Source organism: Triticum dicoccoides, chromosome 6B (assembly GCF_002162155.2).
Source record: "Triticum dicoccoides isolate Atlit2015 ecotype Zavitan chromosome 6B, WEW_v2.0, whole genome shotgun sequence".
In the NCBI taxonomy this organism is placed as follows: Eukaryota; Viridiplantae; Streptophyta; class Magnoliopsida; order Poales; family Poaceae; genus Triticum; species Triticum dicoccoides.
The window spans coordinates 264,219,335-264,238,337 of record NC_041391.1 but is presented as its reverse complement, the minus strand read 5'-3'; the positions used below and the strand labels follow the sequence as shown (position 1 = coordinate 264,238,337).

At 41.2% G+C, this 19,003-nt stretch overlaps 1 protein-coding gene and 2 long non-coding RNA genes across 6 annotated transcripts; 1 reads left to right on the top strand and 2 right to left on the bottom strand.

The window, feature by feature from the left end:
• The first annotated feature begins 1,544 nt into the window (after nucleotides 1-1,544).
• On the top strand, nucleotides 1,545-2,823 carry LOC119324297. 2 transcript variants are annotated; one of them, XR_005156855.1, is made up of 3 exons: nucleotides 1,545-1,905; nucleotides 1,983-2,091; nucleotides 2,164-2,823. It is a non-coding gene; the product is annotated as an uncharacterized LOC119324297 (long non-coding RNA). The 2 variants fall into 2 exon arrangements; XR_005156854.1 differs by having other exon boundaries at nucleotides 1,545-2,091.
• Nucleotides 2,824-5,030: 2,207 nt separating this feature from the next.
• On the bottom strand, nucleotides 5,031-7,947 carry LOC119324734. 2 transcript variants are annotated; one of them, XM_037598507.1, is made up of 6 exons: nucleotides 7,403-7,947; nucleotides 6,701-6,795; nucleotides 6,535-6,618; nucleotides 5,675-5,712; nucleotides 5,400-5,588; nucleotides 5,031-5,294 (listed from the first exon to the last, which is right to left on the bottom strand). In XM_037598507.1, the coding sequence occupies exons 2-6, from the start codon at nucleotides 6,731-6,733 to the stop codon at nucleotides 5,243-5,245; spliced, it is 396 nt and encodes a 131-aa protein (XP_037454404.1). In that variant the 5' UTR covers nucleotides 6,734-6,795; nucleotides 7,403-7,947; the 3' UTR covers nucleotides 5,031-5,242. The 2 variants fall into 2 exon arrangements, with proteins under 2 accessions (XP_037454404.1, XP_037454403.1); XM_037598506.1 differs by having other exon boundaries at nucleotides 6,701-7,947.
• Nucleotides 7,948-11,534: 3,587 nt separating this feature from the next.
• Nucleotides 11,535-15,786, bottom strand: LOC119325961. Of its 2 annotated transcripts, none has more exons than XR_005157751.1 (5): nucleotides 15,372-15,786; nucleotides 14,781-15,028; nucleotides 13,890-14,448; nucleotides 13,353-13,482; nucleotides 11,535-11,770 (listed from the first exon to the last, which is right to left on the bottom strand). It is a non-coding gene; the product is annotated as an uncharacterized LOC119325961 (long non-coding RNA). The 2 variants fall into 2 exon arrangements; XR_005157752.1 differs by having other exon boundaries at nucleotides 13,890-14,425.
• Between the last annotated feature and the right edge of the window lie 3,217 nt (nucleotides 15,787-19,003).

Below are 19,003 nucleotides of genomic sequence, written 5' to 3'. Positions count from 1 at the left end.
ATGCATGTGTAGTTCTCGATGTTTTCTTTTCCCTATATGATTATAGTGGGTGTTTATTTGCAATCCGGATCGCCGTCTGTATCAAAGAAAAATGGATCGTGCGCTATAATTATAAGTTTCCTTTCAAAACAATATTTAAAAAATATTTAATAGGTAAAATTAACATCACATACAGATTTCACGCATTTTTCTAATCAAATTTCATATATAACATATTAAAAGTCGGATACGGTTTAAAAGATGCGTATAATTTAGAAAACCATTTGTTTGAATTAAATATCTTTCAAAATAATATTTATAAATACTTAACAGGTTAAAATAATCTTATATTCATATTCTACATATTTTTCTAATCAAAATTCATATATAACATGTTTAAATCGGAGTTACGGTTTAAAAGATATGGATGATTTAGAAAAGCATTTGTTTGTATTAAATATGATCCGCGAATAGAATACCTAAAAAGCCAAGGGGTTTTTTGAAAAACTGTAAAATAACGGTTCGGAGTGACTTAAATCTGGACTGCGGGTTGATTTCATGTAAAACAGGGGCTTTTTTGCAAATTGGCACGACGGACGGGCAGATACCCCGCGTAACTAGTAATAGTAACTAGTAAAAATGCCCGTGCGTTGCACCGGGTGAAAAATAAAAGAAATTATTTTGTTTTTTCCACTCTAGATTTTGCCAAAAAAAATTCTGCCAGTCTAGATTTTGACATTTCACTTTTTCACTCTTATTTTTTGACAATTATCACAATTGTCATTATGTGGCAAAAGCAAAATAATTTATTTTATTTTTGCCACTCATAACTTTTGATAATTATCACAGTTGTCATTTCCAATTATCACAATTGCCACTCAGAAAATTTTGCTGTTGCTACAGGAATGGCAATTGTGATAATTGTCAAAAACTAAGAGTGGCAAAACTGAAAATGTCAAAATCTAGAGTGGCATAATGAAAATTGGCAAAATCTTGATTGGCAAAATAAAAATAATTCCTGAAAATAAAATACAACCTGCTCCACGTGCCATTATGCAGCACTTTTTTAATCCAATTTTTGAAATCCTCGGAAATAAGGTTACACTTTGGACCATGAAATTTAGACGTACCCTAACAATGTTCGTCGTGACCTATTTTAGCTCCGCACTTTCATTTTGTCCTCGTGAGGGCAAAATTTCTTCTCCTTAAGTAATAATTATTTTTTTCTAATATTTCACTCACATATATTTTAGTTACTATTATATAATGATAATTTATTTGTGATATATGGTCTGCATGCCCAATAAATTACTATTATATAATGATAATTTATTTATGATATACGGTCGGCATGCCCAATAAACTATGACGGTACCAAGAAATCATTATCGAAGCTCACCGGAACAAATTATTTTGTAATTTTTTATGGGGAAATTCTTTTATAATGCTAGCTCGTAGAGCAACATCTAGCTGCTTCTAGTAATGCACCACAACATCTAGTAGTAGCAGCTCGTTAAAAAAAGCAGTAGGGACAGCACCGATTCCCAGAATTCATCGTCTCACCGCCCAGTAGATGCCCCTTCTCTTGTCCACACATTGCTATTCCTCCACAAGCCCACATCACTTAGTGCTACTTCGCCTCCATCTTCCTTCTTCTGCTACCTCAACACCCAGCTCTGCTCCTACTCTTCCTCAGCTCCCTCCTACCAACGCCTGGTCGTGCTCCACTCCCAGCTATGACGGTCACATGAGCTCCACCCGCACCAACACGAGACGACGAAGCTGACGTCCCGTGCTCTGTATACCTTCGTCTGCTCATGATTCGACCTCCTATTACTCCACAACGACACCAACCCATACTCCCTTCCCCTCCACAGCCAAGCAACCGCTGCATCAGGCACGGGTACGTGCCGACTGCCTGATCTGGTATGGATGCGCGCGGTAGCTCCTCCCACCCCTGATCTTTCCTTGGCAAGCTCACATCTCCACCTGGTCCGCAACAGGAGACGCCACGCTGGGTGTTGTAGCTACGGAGGTCATCGATTGGGCGAAGGACGCCCAGTGGCAGTGGGAAGTGACCCGAGGCGAGGTGGAGTCAGCAAGGCGGCAGAGGTTGGGCCAAAAATCTCTTTTCTATGTTCTCCGCGTACACAAAACTGATTATCTCCTTCTCGTATCCTGCAGTGGCGAGATTCGGGATCGATGGATCCGACTCCCGACGCTGCGAGCCCGTGTTGCCCAGATCTTGACGACGGCGAGCCGAGGTTGCCTACGGGCGGCGGGCGGCGCTCCCGTGGCGAGGATGGCGGGGCCTGGTCGGATCCGGGCGGATCTGGCCGGGATGGATCTATTTCTGGCGGATTTGGCTTGGAGGCGGCCGGATCTGGCGAGATTGAGGGCCGATGGCGCCATGGTCCTCCTGGAGATCCCTGCTCACCGAGAAAGAGAGACAGAGGTGAGAGGAGATCAAGATGAAGGAGGAGATGGGCGAGGCGGCGGAGCGGCCGGAGCTCCGGCGGCGGGGCACGGTGGAGGTGTGGGGTCGCCGGCGAGGTGGCTTGCGGGTGCGAGGGGAGCTCGGGTAGGAGGAAGCTGCGGGAGGCGGAGCGGTCCAGTTCGGGCTGGATTTCTAGGGTTATTTATGTAAAAGTGAAAGTTTTTTTAGAATCCACTAAAGAAAGGACTACGGGTTCAATTTTGAAAAAGTACAAGGACTTTTCTGCAAAATCACCGACGACGACGTACGACCAAAAACGATCGGTGCTTTATTAGTAGGTAGAGATAGAGACTAGTACAAATGCCCGTGCGTTGCATCGGGCGGAATATTAAATATAACTTGCTCCACATGTCATTATGCAACACTTTTTTAATCCAATTTTTACAAACGTCAGAAATAAGGATGCACTGAGTATTTTTTTTGGACCATAAAATTTGGACGCATTCTAACAATGTTCGACATGACCTATTTCAACTCTCCGATGAAACAGTAATTGTGTATGGCATAGTCTTTCAATCAATTTTATTTATTGTTGTACAGAAAAACATGAATATTTTTTAATTTTGAGAAGGTGTTTTTTAAGAAATTGGAGTTAATTCTCTTTTTTATGGTGACGAACATTTTTTGAAATATTATATTTCATTTGTAATTTATTTTGAACTGATTTTTGGGCTTGGCCCATGAAATACTTTTATTCTCACACACACACACACAACACGCACAAACTCAATCTTTCTTTCCGTTCCCCATTCTTCTTCCCCACTGCCGCCGCCGCCTCCCTTGTCCCCCTTGTTCTCGGAAGACAAGGGTAGAAAGAATAACGCTTCCGATGGCCGCGCCGTTATGTCTTCCGCCTGCGCCGCCGTATGAACAGGACCTTGGGCGGCTCCTGCTTCCTCCCTGTTCCCTCCCACCCCTCCTCCCATAGGCTCCAACCATGGCGGTTGGTGGACGTGCAGCCGCTGTATGGAAGCTTGTCCTTAATGTTCAAATTGGCAACCCCTCCTTTCTTATGCTCCAACCTTGGTTAGTTGTGGCAGTAGTAGTATAGTTAGCAGATTCAAATTTGCTTTGGTAGCTAGCCTTTGACACTTTTTGATTAGTTACTAAACAATGTGTATGGCCCAAATGGCAGCATGTAGTCAGCATGAGAAAGATCTCTATTGCTCGATAGTGTACTGCTTACATGTTCAAGCATCTTAGTCCTAACAAAACAGAGAATCACAATTGCCTCAGGAATATGCAACGCTATACTCTGAGGCCACCTTCAGAGAACAAATCAGAAGATCTTGCAGCATGTCGAGTCAACTCACGTACAACATTAATAGGTATTTTTGTATCCACTATGAATTACTCTCTCTGTGTGTGTGTGTGTATTTCTTCTCTAGATACCAAGAACCATTTTTCTTGATTTACATTTACACACAAACATCCAATGTTACCGACACACATCTCACTCGCATGCCTAGCTGCCTGACATGTTTTTGTGAAGGATTCCTTGGCGGTTGCTAGTAGTACCCTATAAATATTGCTCATAGCTAGTTCATGCTGTCACTTGTTGTAGTTGGTTGCATCGAAATTTCGTTGATTCCAGTCAATCAACAAGTTTTTCTACTAAAGCTTAGTATGTACTCACGGGAGTAACTTAAGTCTCTGGCCGAGGGATCTTTACTTTGAAAAGGTTTGATCTGAATCTATCTTGAAAGAACAGCTTGAGGTCTCGCTTATTAAGATTAGGCTTCTATGTTCTACATTTATTAAAGAAAGTATTCTAAAGAAAGAGAGCACACTTTATTCAACTTGCAGTTTACATAGGCTAAGATGTACACTGAAAACACAAAAGCTGGTGATGCCAAATAAACCATACATGTGCTTTTTTTCTTTGCATTCCTCTTGATAAACTTGCATATCTTACATTGTGTTGTTCCTGTAATTGATGCAAAGATCTAATAATTTCACATCTATCAGTCCTAAAGAGTGCAAGCTGTCCATATACAGGCAAGGTAATGATGATGGAACCTATGGTTGCAGGCACAAAGGAAAGTTCATGCCTTTTTCAAAACGACAGAACCGTAGTTAGCTTGGCATGAGATCGGGCGTACCTCAGGTGGAGCACGGTCTGTACTATGAGATTGTAAGACATCGTAGAAAGGCGACTTGTAGCGCAAAGTGGACGTACAAAGCTAGCCAAGCCAGCAGAAGCCGTGTGTTTGTAAGCAGTGTGCTTGTATTTGTAGCAGCATGCATAAAAAAACAGAGAAAGTTGTTGGTTTAATGCCTCCAGTGTATATCAGCAAAACTTAAATTGTGAGCAATCAGAAGTAGCGCCAATTTTTCAGAAAAAATAAACTGAAACATAGTGCGTCACAGAGCAAACACAATATCCATGAATCAAGATTAGCTGCAGGAATTAGAAGATCCTCTGCACACTGATGGGCAGATCCATCATTGGACCCACTCTCTAACATCTCGGAAAGATTAATCACAAACCACAGACAATTCGAAAGCGACCAGGCCCAAATTCTACAGAACTTCCAAAGTAAACAAATGGACATTGTAGCAAACTGACTGGACGACTTTAGTTTGAACAGTCCAACAAGCAATTCAGCAGCACAATACCCATGACAAAGTGATACAACATTTGCGTGACTGAACCTACTCCAATTTTGGTCCTAATCTGTATCTGAAACTCATCGGTGGACGCAGAGCATATGACCACAGCAAAGCAGGGCACAATTCAGTTCTAGATCAGATCTCAAGCAAGTGCTACTCTTGAGGCCGGTCACCAGCAAGAGCAAAGGAGTAGTAACCCACGGACCTGTTGAGCAGCGAGGTGGAAAAAATAAACTGAAACAGGGGCTCAGGCGATGGATGGCTCAGGCGATGGACAGCTCAGGCGATTAACTTTCAAGAGGAGACATACCTCTGGTGTAGCCGCCTCAGGCGACGGACGGCTTGACAGATGTTCTCCTTCCGCTGGCGAACTTGGCATTGGACGGCTCGACGACTCGACATCCCAGACTCCCAGCTATCTTGCACTGGCAGCTTACTGGTAGCAGACCAAAATGCTTGGATGCCTGTTCTGGAAGTTGTTCCAAATTTATGCAGCTCCCTAGGTGGACTCATAGAAGGTTGAACAATGTTTTGTTAATCAGATACAGCATCCCTACACTTAAAAAATGCATAAACAAAATCTACCTCATTAGATGCATCCTTATATGATTCTTGGCAGTTAGCTGAACACAGAGATAATAAGAAACATAAGAAACTGGCTTTTTAAACTTGCATTATTGCAGTATGCAAGAAATTGATGATATTGTCCCCAAGTGGTCTAACAATGCACCAAGTGATTATGTAGAGAATTATAGATTCGCCAAATTCTTAAATCAGTATTTTAATCAAACAATTTGATATTGTTGATTGTTCGTAAGTCTATTTTAGTTAGAGAATGTTCTCAATCGGATTACCATCCCTCTTTCTTTCAATTAGGTTCAGCAAATTCCTGTTATTACCTTGACAGTGCCCACTGCTGGACAGAGTTAATATTTTTGGCAAGAAATATCTGTTATAAATGGTCTAAATTTATCTATATGTATTATGTATATCCCCAACAATAGAAAAAACATTCTGGTCCTCTTCCTCGCTAGCAAATTTTCGTCAGAGATAGGGATATGCGAATGACCTTTATCTGATTTCTGAGTTTCAGAGGTAGAGCGTGGAACAATTAGAAAGTCAACAAAGGGCTAGATGATTCTGATTGAAAAACTAAAACAAACAGAATATCTTGTTGTGCATAAATAATCAATTATATGTCCAATTAGTACTGTCCAGTTAAAGGTCGAAGATAGAATCATAGATCTTACAACTGTACTTCCGAGAAGAACCATTCAGTGTCAGACTTTTATTATTGCTAAATGTCAGGATCTCATATCATACAATCATAATCCTCCTATATTAGGATTATACCAAATTAGTGAACGAATAAAATAACTACAATTTGGAGCTTCAAGTAAAGCAAACGGTTAACTAAATTCTCTAGTCGACAGCTATGTTGGTACCTGAAGAATCACCCTCCCCCCTGCTGTTAGTTCAGCACCTTGGTCCCTCGCTCTTGGCGCAACATCCGATCCCAAATCTCCAACCTGGTAGCCAATTCTGGTCAACAAATAGTAGCATGGAATACTTCTACAACTAACTTAGAATCAGAAAAGAAGACATGCTTACCATGTTGACGTACATGACACTGGAACCACTCATGCAATCATTTTCTAGATGTGTCTCTTTTGGTTCAAAACTGTGAATTTCAGAGAGGCGCTTCTCTGAAAGCATAAAGATGCCATATCAGACTCGACACTTGGCTCAACAAATCATACAGTTCGGTGCAAGTATTTATACTGCTTTCATGTCCACTAATTTTTTTGATAGTCATAATGTGCAGTTCTCTGTTTCAAATTGTTTTTCTTGTGATGCGGCAAAGAAATTCTCCTACAGTTGCAAAAATCATTATTCATAGTTTAATAGTAATAATGTTCAGGCAGGCACAAATCTAGGAAAAATACCACATGAATCTGAATTGAACCGTACATGATTCACAATTGCATCTAAGTACAAAACCAACAGTGGTCCTCCATCTAAGCAATCCACAAGTACACTTGATCTCAAGATTACTAACTAAAACCAAGTCTCGCAACAGTAAGAGAAGAAGACCATGACCACCAGTATCAAGTGCTGAAGAATCGTATTAGGTGTTTTACAATTACAGATAGTCGAAGAGCAGTGAAGTGGAAGCAAAGAGGCAACCAAAGCTTGCTATTCAGCTCATCTCCAGCAACAGCGGCAGCAAGGTGGCGTCAGTGACGGTCAGGTCAAGTTTTGATGAACTTCAGGCTCTACCGCGCCGTGGCGTAGCTTCGAGGGGATACATACCTCTCGTGTAGCCACCACAGGACTCGGCGGGCGTTCTTGTTCCTCTGGCGAACTCGGCGCTTCTTCCTCCGGCGTACTTGGCGGCGACATTGGATGTTTGTTCAAAAATTGCAATTTCGACAGGATGATGGAGATTATGGTCGAAGGGCAAAACCTGATGGAGATTCCGGCCGAGGACCCTTGCTTCTTATAGCAGCCAATCAAATCCGGGTCGGGCACTACATCAATTTGTGTTGGAGAAGGACACGGCCGGCCTCCAATTTTCCATCCAAATAACGATAGGAGCAGCGGAGGTTGAGAAGGATACCACGGAGGAGGCCAGAGAGGACTGGCGGCCGGCGCCGGCGTACCATCCTCCATGAACGCCCACGACGTCCGCCTTCTCCTCCGCCTCGGCTGTAGCCGTGCAGCAAGCCCACGGCGTCCGCCTTCTCCTCCGCCTCGTCTGTAGCCGCACCCATGGCGTCCGCCTTCTCCTCCGCCGTGGCTAGCCGTCCGACGAAGGCGCCGCCCCTCACCTGCTCGTGCTCCGCCGTCACTGCCGTCGCTGGAAAGGGAGGAGTTTTGGATAAGATGAATCAGGGACCGCGGACTGAATATCGAACAAACGTAGGGTCTTTTTTGTAAAAACGAAGCATTTTCCCAAATTCACTAAAGAAAGGACTGCGGGTTCTATTATCTAAAACCATAGGGACTTTTTTGCAAAACTGTCGCGACGACGGACGACGGAAACCCAATTCTCTTTATTATTAGGTAAAGATAAAGATTATTATTATTATTATTATTACTAGTACAAATGTCCGTGCGTTGCAACGGGCGAAAAAGTTAAAAATATGCAAGCATACCTTTACACAACACTTCTTGTACCCAATTTTGGCAAACATCAGAAATAAAGTTACAAATAAAGTTACACTGACTATCGCATTTTGGGCCATGTAATTTGGAGAATATTTTTTTGAAGAATAGAATCAGTTTTTTGGAGACGTACATTATCTGGTTGGGAAATTGCACGATGTTTTTGTGTTCTTATATTTGATTTGCAGATTTACTGGTTTTTTAAATATGAAATTACGCATGATGCTACGCACGAGTAAAAGCAACAGGCTACTGGCGTAATTGTCCTGACATTGGAGAGTCAAGATCTAGATCAAAATTACATCGTCATATTTTTGCCTAGCCGAAGGTAGATCAAGTATACTCGCTGCTACCACACACCAACATAGAGCAACAGTGCATCACTTCAGTTAGAGAGGCGAGATGAGCAGTGCAGCACTTCAGCTAAACAGGTGAGATGAAGTGTTCTAAGTGCAGAATTGACCACTCTCCTCCACAGCTTATTGTTAAAGAGTACATATCTAGATTTTATGAAAGCTAAAAACTCATCTCATTTACAACCAACACTGTTTTCCATTGGGGACATGAAAGCGCCGGGTGCAGACGGCTTACATGCAATTTTTTTTAAGAAATGTTGGGATATTCTTGGTGATTCTCTTACATTGGAAGTGTTGGATGCTATAAATAATAAGGTGATTCCGGATGACTGGAACGACACAGTAATTGTTCTTATTCCAAAAGTTGAGAGCCCAGAAGTAATTACATAGTATAGACCCATCAGCCTTTGCAATGTCTTATATAAGGTAATTTCAAAAATGATTGCTATACGTCTCAAGTGCGTGTTGGATGATATTATCTCGCCGGTGCAAAGTGCTTTTGTCCCAGGACAGTTAATTACTGATAACATTCTTTTGGCCTATGAGAGTATTCATGCAATAAAAAATAAAAAGAAGGGTAAGGCTGGTTATTGTGCGGTAAAATTGGACATGCACAAGGCATATGACCGCGTTGAATGGAGGTTTTTGCGTGATATGATGACCAGATTGGGGTTCCATGTGGAGTTTGTAGAATTGCTAATGGCCTGTATTCAATCTGTCAAAACAAAGTCAGATTTAATAATCAAGAAACAAATTCTTTCATTCCTGGAAGAGGACTTCGGCAGGGAGACCCCCTTTCCCCTTATTTATTTTTGATTTGTGCAGAGGGACTATCTAGTTTGTTGGCTCATAAAGAGGAGGTTCGTGGTATAGAAGGAGTAAGGGTTAGCAGAAATGCACCATCAGTGTCACACTTGCTATTTGCTGACGATTCCCTTATCCTTATGAAAGCAGATATGACTAATGCAACCTCATTGAGACAAACACTAGATCAATATTGTGCATGCTCTAGACAACTAGTGAGTGAAGCAAAATGTAGCATCTTCTTCAGTCCCAATGTAACTGTAGAAGTAAAGGTTGATATATGTACTGAGCTCAATATTATGTCAGAAGCCCTTTCTGATAAGTACTTGGGTTTGCCTGCTATGGTGGGTGTGGATAGAAGTGATAGCTTTGTTCATTTATTGGAAAGGATTATAACCAGACTCAAAAGTTGGAGGGAAAAATTTCTGTCTATGGGTGGAAAGGAAATCTTACTGAAAGCGGTCATACAATCAATTCCTGTGTTTGCTATGTCGGTGTTTAATATCCCAAAGAAACTATGTAAAGAGATGACAGATGCGATGGCTGAGTTTTGGTGGGGTGACTCAGAGAACCTTAAGCATATGCACTGGATGGCATGGTGGAGGATGTGTATTCCTAAAAGGGATGGAGGTATGGGCTTTCGAGATCTACACTCTTTTAATTTGGCAATGCTTGCAAAACAGTCTTGGAGGCTCATCTCAAATTCTGATTCCCTTTGTGCTAAAGTTTTGAAAGCAAAGCATTTTCCTGACTACTCCTTAATCAGAGCTGGTCCAAAGAAGGGGTCCTCCTTTACATGGGAGAGTATTGTGGCAGGTTTGAACACCTTCCGAAGAGGCCACATTTGGCGGGTTGGCACTGGTGAAATGATTAATATCTGGGATGATCATTGGGTCCCGGGTAGCCCATCTCGTATGATCCAAACGCCAAGGGAAAATATTTTATTGCAAACTGTAAATGAGCTTATTGACCCGAATACTGGAAGTTGGGATGAGGTTCTTTTGAGAGACATTTTCTCTCCGATTGATGTTCACAGAATACTTAGCATTCCCCTAAGCGCACACCTTGATGAGGATTTTATTGCTTGGCACTATACAAAATCCTATATATTTTCTGTGCGATCGGCATATTACATTGAGTGGGACTATTCTCATAGGCATAGACTAACTCGAGCAGATGGCCAAGGACCGTCAGCACGCAACCCAGTGTGGGAAATTCTCTGGAAATTGCACGTGCCAAGCAAAGTTAAGATCTTCGGATGGAAAGCCTTACATGGCATGGTTCCGGGGCTGGCGATTCTTGCAAACAGACACATCCCAACCTCAGCACAGTGTCCTGTTTGTGAGAAAGGTGTAGAGGATATTAAACATCTCATGTTCATGTGTGACCGAGCAAGGAAAGTATGGCATTCGTTGGGTCTTCTAGACTACATCAACGAGATGACGCAAGTGGATAGATCAGGTTCTATTATTCTGGAAGAAATATTACGTAAACCACAAGTTAGATCACCGGTTATGAATCAAGTGGGACTGAAGGAATCGATCCTTGTGGGAGCATGGTACATATGGTGGCAGCGGAGGGAGTTTGTCAAGGGGGAATATGTGGCCGATCCAACACGCACAGCTTTTTCAATCCAAGCGCTGACATGCAATTTTGGTCGAGCTAATAAATCTGAACCTCGTCAAACTGTCTGGACAAAGCCAGAAAGGAACAGCTACAAACTAAATGTCGACGCTGCGTTTTCAGAAAATGGTACTGGTGGTGCAGGTGCTGTCTTGAGGAATGACAGAGGTGAGGCAATTGCTGGTGCTTGTTGGCCTTTATATAATATGTTTAATGCAGCGATGGCAGAAGCAACGGCTCTTCAGAGAGGATTAGCTCTAATCGAGGGTCTTCAGTGTGTGCCTGTTACTGTAGAATCAGATTCATTGGAACTTGTTGAATCTTTTAATGGTACAATCCAAGTTTGGTCTCCATATGCAGTAGTACTAGCAGATTGCTTTCAAATTGCCTCCAGGATTGGATCAATATCGATGCATCGATGCATCATTGCAACCGGGAAGCAAATTATGTGGCGCACAATTTAGCAAGACATGCTTTTGTTACAGATTCTACTGTTTTTTTGGGACGATGATCCCCCTGGTTTTATTATTTCAGATGTAATGAATGATGTATCGTTATTTAATTCGCAATAAAGTGCGCCATGAAGGCTTTTAAAAAAACAATATCTAATTGGCCCTGCTGGGTTACATCTAACGAATTATGAGGCGCGCTTTCCTTAGCTTCATATCTGAAATTACCATCATGAGCTGTCATCCAATAGAGAAGCTCCGTTTTCAGAATAGCACATGTCCTGTTGAGAGAAAATGGAAGTTAGCACCAAGTACATCAATCTTGACAAAAAAAATAAAGTTTTCAGAGTAGCTTACAACATCAATTTGCACAAATATATGGAGATTTTACATATTAGTTTTATACTTGAGCCTATGCCAAGAGACCAATTGCATTAAATACTTTCTCAAATCAATTTTAATTGCTAGTTTAATCATCTGTAAACCCTGGCTGTAAATCACTGTAAAACAAACATAGCTCAATCATAATTCGCACAAATAAAAAAAGAACCCGCAGCAAAGTAGGTCTAGGCGATGGCTAATGGTCTTTCGGCAAAAAGTCGGTGGAGGCAACATCTTGTGTAACAACAACAAAAATTGAAGTTAAAACTCCAACAATTACCTTGTTCATACAATATTCCAGATTTTGCAAAGATGCAATCAACATGGAGTTCAATGGAACATGGAGCAGTTATAACAATACAGTAAATAGTGGAGTGACAGATAATCTTGAAAAGCCAACTATAGGATGCATAAGCTACTGGATGGGCCCATAGTGGAGTGACCTGGATGTTTCTTCCAAGATTATTTTGTCGGCAAGAGCAGATCAAGGCTTTAATTACTTGCTAGCAGCTAGCTGCACAAACTAAAGATTCAGGCATACAGATCAAAGAAGCGCTTGTTTACCCAATTGCCAAGAGCAGATCAAGGCCGCAAGTAATTGCTAGCATTAAGTTAAGCTGGGGCTTGCTACAGCTAGTTGCACCAACTACTGATTCAGAACGAAGAGGTGCTTGCTTCAGCCTATGCCAACACACGAATTTTCCAATCAAAGCATTGCTTACTTGCTTGCATCAATTCAAACTGCTACTTGTTGTAGCTACATTTACAAACGAAATAAGATGGCAAAATAATATAAAGTTTCATCCTATAATTATAAGTGAACTCTGGTAGTAAATCAAAGATAGCTACTATAGGACATGATCCACGCTTTCAACAATTCAAGTACGCTCTAGCAATTTTCTAGCTAGAGAGTTGAATCCCCACCTTTGTGAAAAAAAATCATTTCTTATAGAACCCATTCTATTACATAAAAAGTAAATCTCAGCTCTGGTTCCTACTCTAAATCATTTTAATTACAAAGTTGAATACGACGATGACTTATTCCTACTCTCGAAGTTTCTCCAAAATCACGTCCTAAATGTTCTGAACTGGAAGACCAAGAACTCAAATCGAACAAAAAGAGACATATATTCCTCAAAAGAGAAATTTGAGGTGCTTCGCATTAATCCATATGGAAAAAGAGCAACAATTTAACCACCATATGAAGGCACCACCCATAACTTGCTCAGGCTACTGTATAGTGTGCATTGTTCTGGAGGCCATGATCCACCCACAACAGAATCCCCAACCTTTCTTGCCCCAAAACCAGACATAATATTATGCACAAAATTATCCAAATTGCTACTAAAAGCTACCAGCCAATAGCAAGAAGAACATAAAAAAGTAAGTAATGATGGTCGATGGTGGATAGAACAATGCAACATTCCTGCATAACTATTACAGCCCCTCAAAGTATAAGTCTTCAATGAAGAGTATAATCACCTGCAGCACAACTATACATATAGATGTGACCATCTTCATGCCCGCTGCGTGGAACTTCTTTAATTAGAGTCGGAGCTGCTCCCACAAATCTTCACAACGCTCTTCAAAATTTTCACATGTTATGGTGCCCCTATAAAAAAAATAGCATGCAAGTAAACATGTAGAACCTGCACATTTTTTTCTGGTCATGATTTAAGATTACATTTTCACTATATAATGAGAAGGGAGAGCTGAAAGTATGAGATGGGCAAGAAGATCATGCATAACATAGCGAAGCAGGCTTGTGGCAAATATAAAAAATGAAAAGCTAAGAAGCCAGCATGAATTAGTCTTGCAAGCTCCACACAATCATGAATACGCAAAGAAGATATTGTATAATATGGGTCACAAAACTCAAGATAGAATGTGAGCATGGGCACAAAATCACCTCACAAGAAGAATTTCTGTAACTCATGATTGCTATCATATTTTTATCATAGTTATGATGCTTTGTGAAGCAACCAAGCTAGGTGCATGAGTAACAGAGAGAATCAGTACCTCAGAGAATATTAGTACTTCAGAGCCATGTGCCTTTAACTTGGGAAGACATTTATCTAACAGAACCATCTTTTCCTGTAGAAAGGGAAGTAATTTTCCTCATCTCAAAGAAAAGAACCATTTTTTTTCCTGTAGAAAGCATCAAGCCTTGAGGAGGCGCACCAAGGACGATGCCCTTGAGCTGCTTCAGGACTCCAAGGAGACCGCTAATACTGCAGTTCGCACCAGGGTAGGGGAGGGCCGATGCCGATGGAATCGTTGGGACGCACGACAGACACAAAAATTTACAAGTCACATAGTTTTATATATTTTTACTCACTACTGGAGTTAGTGAATGATGAAAATGCACTCAAACACTAAAACTGAATTCTATACACCAAATATAATTTTCAGGATATTCTGGTTTATTTAAATTGTGTGCCGCAATCATCTCCGTCCTCATTGCCTCCTCTACATCTGCCAATGTCCTCGAATCCTTGGCATCCATGGGGATCCAGTATGTCCTCCTCATCGCGTCCGGCCATCATGTCCAAGACCTGTTACATGTGCCATAGAGCTCCTGAAATTTCAAAATCAATTAAAAAACTGAACATATATATGGATTCAACGAAAGATGTCTTCGCTTGTGCTCTACGAATAAGTGATCGAGGTCTTGGCTGTTTTGTACAAAGAACACAAAGTCCTGGTAAATGATTTACAATAATGTAGCATGACGTTCAGCTTGTTTGGGCAAGTGATGTTCAGTTTGTTCAGTTTGATCTTACCAAAAGGATCAACGTAATTCAAGACATGGGAACTCAACCAAGAATACATTGGTGCCTATCAATACCTCCCAATTGGATATCGCCTTAAATCAATGCAGGGGTGGCAGGGGAGCTCATGTGTGTGTACCTATGAGTGGTTGTGATAATCGGTTCGGACGAAGTAGTGTCCTCGCCGGCGTTGCGGAGGAGGGCCTGGGTGGAGGAGCTGTGTTCCGTGGATAGCACACGCTCGGCCGTCATGATAGCGCCCAGCAGGACCATCTTGGGACGACACAGGGAGACAGGGAGCGGCTGCACGACGGAAAAAATTGGGAGGCCAGCAACCGGAAAAAATTGGGAGGCCAGCAACACATTGGAAATCCATCAAGAGTTGGCCTGCAGTGAGCATATAGTCAATGTTCTCAAGATTTTGCAGATTCAACTTCTGAAGCAAAATCATACAAAAGTTGAATCATTTTACACATTATGAACATTCAGAAGCAGATAACAAACGTATCATGCGTCTATTCACTGCTTCTAAAATTGTATCTAACCATTAGTTGAGTAAGTCACCAGAGAAGTTGTTATGTACATTGAATATGTACTCAAGCACTCATGAATTCTCACGCGACCTGGAGGTTGCTGTTGGCCAAGGGCTGAACTTGTGAAGGGCATCTCTAGCAATTAGCAACGACATGGCATACTTTTTTGCGGCGAGGAGAGGAATCTGGACACAAACCTGATCTGATCCGATGACCGGAGCTGCCGTCGGACTAGCAGCAGGTAGCCGCGCAGTCCCTATTCTCCCTTCTCTTCTCTCCATCTCACCTCGTCTCCCTCCCTTGTATCTTCTTCCCAGAAGACCGAGTCGCCACAGCCATGGAGCACCGCCGCCGCCGGCCTCCACTACGAACCGTCGGGATGGATCCCGACCTCCGCCACTTCCCCACCGTTCCCCGCCTCCCAGAACTCTGCCGCCGTCGCCACAGCCATGGAGCACCGCTGCAGCCGGCCTCCACTACGAACCGTCGGGATGGATCCCGACCTCCGCCACTTCCCCACCGTTTCCCTCCTCCCGGAACTCTGCCGCCGTCGTCCTGCTACCGATCGGATCGGGGATCGGGAGCGCCGCCGCGACCGGCCTCCACTACGAACCGCCGAGATGGATCCCGACCTCCGCCACTTCCCCGCCGTTCCCCGCCTCCCAGATCTCTGCCGCCGTCGTCCTGCTCCCGATCGGGACCGGGAGCGCCGCCGCACCAGCCCAGAAACCGCTTTTTATTCACTCACTGGGGACCGCGTGTTGAATCCCTAAAACCACAGGGTTTTATTTATAAATTTCTGAACGAAACGTTTTTCTCACTTAGACCCTCTTTGATTTGCAGGATTTTCAAAACGCGGGAATAGGACAAATACAGGATTTGAGTGGCATGTCCACTTGAATCCTATAGGATTACCATAGAGTGTTTGATGCTACAGGAAAAACAAAGGAATTGAAAAAAGAGGTTGGAGTGGATGCTAGATTTTCAATGAAATGTAGTACACTTGATTCCATAGGAAAAAAACCTATATGACTCAATCCTGTGAATCAAGCGACAAACATAGGAAAAAACCCTAGGGATTCTAACCCTCCACAAATCCCACGAAATTCCTTTGAATCAAAGGAGCCCTTAAGAAAGGATGGCGGGTTGAATTCTTAAAAATAGAGGGACTTTTCTGCAAAAACAACAATGACGTACGACTAGAAGCAATAGCTGGTTTACTAGTACAAATGCCCGTGCGTTGCAACAGACATGAAATCTTGCAAAATCTACTGATGTGTCATTCGGTACAATTTGTTTTGTTCTTTATCATTACGCACCATTTCTTATATTCAGTTCTAATAAACGTGATTATTGTTTCTCGACTGAATATTGGGCGTTAAGAAGCCACCTCGACATTCTTCGCCTGACTGAAGAATAATTCATGGAATAGTCTCTAAATCTTTTTCTTTTCTTTTCGGAATTATTTATTAAAAGAATAACATTTTTCTCAACATTTCTAAATGCATTTTTAAATGTAACAACATTTGGGAATTTTGACCAGCTTTTAAAAAGTACGAAAATATATAACTGTGTGCTTATTATAAAACGATTTTTACTATGTTGGGTATTTTTAGATATATAGTTTGTTGTACTTTTCATTTTTATTCTCTGTTTTTGTTTTATTTTATGTTAAAATAATTTGCGATTACAAAAAGGTTCTATTGGGAAAAAACATCGTTCGTTTTGACTTCTCAAAAACAGTTCTTGAATTCAGAAAACGTCCATGATTTCAAAAAATATGGACAATTTTTATTTTCATGAATAATTTTTTTATTTTTTGGAAAAATTTATAAGCATTCTTTAATAATGATGAACGTTTTTTAAACTTGAATAACAACTTTTAATTCGGTAAAAAATGAATTTGTTGAACTTTTTTCGAAAATGATGAACACAATTTTAATTTAATGAATATTTTTTTAGGTCGGTGAACAAATTTTGATGAGCATTTTTTAAATCCGGTGAAAAAATTGAATTCGATGAACCCTTTTTTTTACATCCATGAACATTTTTTGAAATTCGATGAACAAAAAAATCTTCATGAATTTGAAAAGAAATTTCACAAAAAAGTGAAAAAGTAAAGATGAGAAAAGAAGAAAGAAAAAAGGAAAAAAGAAAATAAATGAAAGGAAAAAAGAAAGAAAAAGAAAATACGAATAAAAAACAAAAAATGGGCTTGCGCTTGAGAACACCCAGCGCACGAGGGGTAGTGCGCGCGGTAGCGCCGTATAGGCTTCCCCCATAGAGAACACTTTGGTTTTAAAAAAAAGGGAGTGTCTATATTACAATCGACTGAAATTGAATTGGCCTTCAGCCAAATATACCAACCAGTAAAAATCTGGCACCAACTGGAAAAAAAATCTTGACTGAAAATAATGGGGCATTCAACCAATTTTTTCAGGCACTACAAACATGGCACGTGTATGTATGACCTATGCGCTCTATGATCCATGAGCAAGCAATGAAAGGGCCCAGAAAGCAACGCTGCCAGGTCAGTACTCTCACGACCTTCTCCAGGTTATTGACAGTTTTGTTTTCTTCACAATACTATTGGAAGAAAACCTGAAATTCTCATGGCATTCTCAAGGATCTGAAGTTGATACTTGTGGAAGAAACTCCTGAACACAAACATAGTATAAATTTATAATTAGGCTGCCGTAAAGTCATCATCAACCTGCTGTACAATGATCAACACAAGATGAACTAATCACATACTAAACATTTCATCGTCATGAAGCTTTAAAAACAGTGGCTTCAGTTGAAATTTACAGTCATCTCATTACGAATAAAGAGTAACTTTTAAAGTGTATCACATATTCAGCTTTGATGAATTTTACAGTGTTCATTTTACTAAAATTCCAGTCAGTAACAACCAGATCACAACAAAGATACTGAAACTTAAGTAAAAATAAGGAGAAACAACCAGTAACAATGTGTGCTTTATGATCAGATAAGAACGAGAAAGAGGATGGAGGAAGAAGGGGACAGAATAGCTACACAATCAGGAAACTACAGTCACACCAAGAAGACAAACTGTAGGTCAGTACTCTCACAATCTCCTTCAAATAGTTCTTCTAGTAAAAAATGTAGCAGTGTAAATTCAGGTAACAGTATAGTGTAAAATCTATCACTGTAAAATACAAAAATCACAATCTTTAGGCTACTACTATAAATTACAGAAGTTATAGGATTGTAAAACTTCAAACAGGGTAGTGTAAATTCAAACATAAGGTCACTGTACATTCAAACAATCAAAAAAATTATAGTGCGGTAAATTATAGAAGCTATATAGGACAGTAAATCCTTCATCAGGTTAGTCATCAATTAACTATAATTTAATACGAATACAACAAAAAAGTAGACTTCTATGAATACTACAGTACTGTGAAATCCGAAGGTTGAGGTCGGTCGTGGCGCCCATGCATTGCATCGGAAAAAAAATCGCACGCCCTTATGGTTGTCCGGATCTTCTACTTGAAGACAGCTAATCATTACGCCGTCATCCCGAGCTCTACCTCGCTTCCCTCATTGTTTGATAATCTATCCAGCCCTTTTCTAATGGACCACTTGGCCTGCTGTTTACAAAGCACATATCAGCACACTGTAACACTGCCAGTAGTATTCATACATGGAAAGCCCACACAACGTTCAATCCTTCTTTACCGGGTCTTTCTCTTATTGTCACGTTGTAACCACACCCCTTAACCCTCTGCACAACTGTCATTCGTTCTTCACCGGGTCTATCATTTGCCATGTTATACCCACACTTCACCCTCCTGCTGTTCTATAT

What these genes read in the sequence shown, in the direction of transcription:
- LOC119324734 (XM_037598506.1), bottom strand. Translation starts at nt 6,805, where the DNA reads ATGCTTTCAGAGAAGCGCCTCTCTGAAATTCACAGTTTTGAACCAAAA. An exon ending in GTGTCATGTACGTCAACATG is followed by an intron (nt 6,619 to 6,700) that starts GTAAGCATGTCT and finishes ATTGGCTACCAG; the next exon opens with GTTGGAGATTTGGGATCGGA. An exon ending in GGGGGAGGGTGATTCTTCAG is followed by an intron (nt 5,713 to 6,534) that starts GTACCAACATAG and finishes CTCTGTGTTCAG; the next exon opens with CTAACTGCCAAGAATCATAT.